Consider the following 1,157-nt stretch of genomic DNA (forward strand, 5'->3'; position numbering starts at 1 on the left):
TCTGCTGCTGCTGCTGCTGCTGCTGCAGCTGAAGCAACTAACCGTCAGCGGACAGGTCAACTAATGCAACACTTATACCAGCAGCAGCAGCAGCAGCAGCAGCAGCAGCAACAGCAGCAGCAGCAGCATTGCGCTGCTGTTGCTGCCCAGGAAACGCAACCAAGAGACAGCACCGCACAGGCCCCTCAGCAAGCAGCAGGCAACGCTCGATGAAGCAACAGCAACAGCAGCAGCAGCAGCAACAGCAGCAGCAGCAGCGCCTGCAGCGGCAGAAGTATCAGCACTATGTACACCACAAAAACAGAAGCAGGAGCAGCAGAAGGAGACAAACAAACAGACAAGGCGGAGCAGCAGCAGCAGCAGCAGCAGCAATAGCAGCAGCAATAGCAGCAGCAATAGCAGCAGCAGCAGCAGCAAGCTACAGCATGCTCACCTGCCCCACACACCAGCCAGGGACAAGGCGGATTGCTGTTGCTGCTGCTGTCTCCTCAGGCAGCAGCAAGACACGCAGAGACCCCTGCATGTCGAGCTGCTGCTGCAGCTGCTGCAGCAGCTTGCTGAGATGCTCCCAGTGCATGTTCTTACACTCCGCGTGAAAGTCAAACCTGAGCAGCACACAACGAAGCAGCAGCAGCAGCAGCAGCAGCAGCAGTAGCAGCAGCAACAGCAGCAGCAGCAGCAGTAGACACAGCAGCAGCAGCAGCAGCAGTAGACACAGCAGCAGCAGCAGCAGAGACACAGCAGCAGCAGCAGCAGTATACACATCAGCAGCAGCAGCATGCTTGGAGTTCGTGTCTCTCTATCTCGGAATAAACAATCCAGCAACAGCAGCAGCAGCAGCTGCTGCTGCTGCTATCGGTAACGCTGCTGCTGCTGCTGCTGCTGCTGCTGCTCACCAGGTGTAGTTGACATGCTCTATCGGCTGCAGCACCTGCTGCATCTTCTCCCCCAGAGTCTGCAGCACAACGCAGCCACAGCAGCAGCAGCGCGATCTGCCCAGCAGCAGCAGCAGCAGAAGCAGCAGCAGCAGCAGCAGCAGCAGCAGCTCGTACTGCTGAAAGGAGACAAACGGAGACACCCTCACCTTCTGCCATCCCTTCTTATCCACCAAGTTAACCACCTCCACATCTCCGTAGCGCCTGCAGCATCAGCAGCAG

The 1,157-nt window shown here is 57.7% G+C and overlaps 2 protein-coding genes across 2 annotated transcripts in view; both read left to right on the plus strand.

Annotated features, from left to right (window-relative positions):
- The window catches only part of EMH_0006370 (uncharacterized protein), a gene marked incomplete at both ends in the record, with an annotated part of 3,362 nt that extends 2,707 nt beyond the window's left edge, over positions 1-655 (plus strand). Inside the window, 2 exons of the mRNA XM_013497542.1 lie at positions 181-274; positions 493-655. Of these exons, the coding sequence (XP_013352996.1) occupies positions 181-274; positions 493-655 (257 nt within the window). The remainder of the gene's footprint in view (positions 1-180; positions 275-492) is intronic.
- Positions 656-910: 255 nt separating this feature from the next.
- The window catches only part of EMH_0006380 (uncharacterized protein), a gene marked incomplete at both ends in the record, with an annotated part of 2,182 nt that continues 1,935 nt past the window's right edge, over positions 911-1,157 (plus strand). The window contains one exon of the mRNA XM_013497543.1: positions 911-1,155. Within this exon, the coding sequence (XP_013352997.1) occupies positions 911-1,155 (245 nt within the window). The remainder of the gene's footprint in view (positions 1,156-1,157) is intronic.

The sequence above is a fragment of the Eimeria mitis genome, genomic scaffold (genome assembly GCF_000499745.2).
Source record: "Eimeria mitis Houghton genomic scaffold, Emh_scaff274, whole genome shotgun sequence".
NCBI classification, from domain to species: Eukaryota; Apicomplexa; class Conoidasida; order Eucoccidiorida; family Eimeriidae; genus Eimeria; species Eimeria mitis.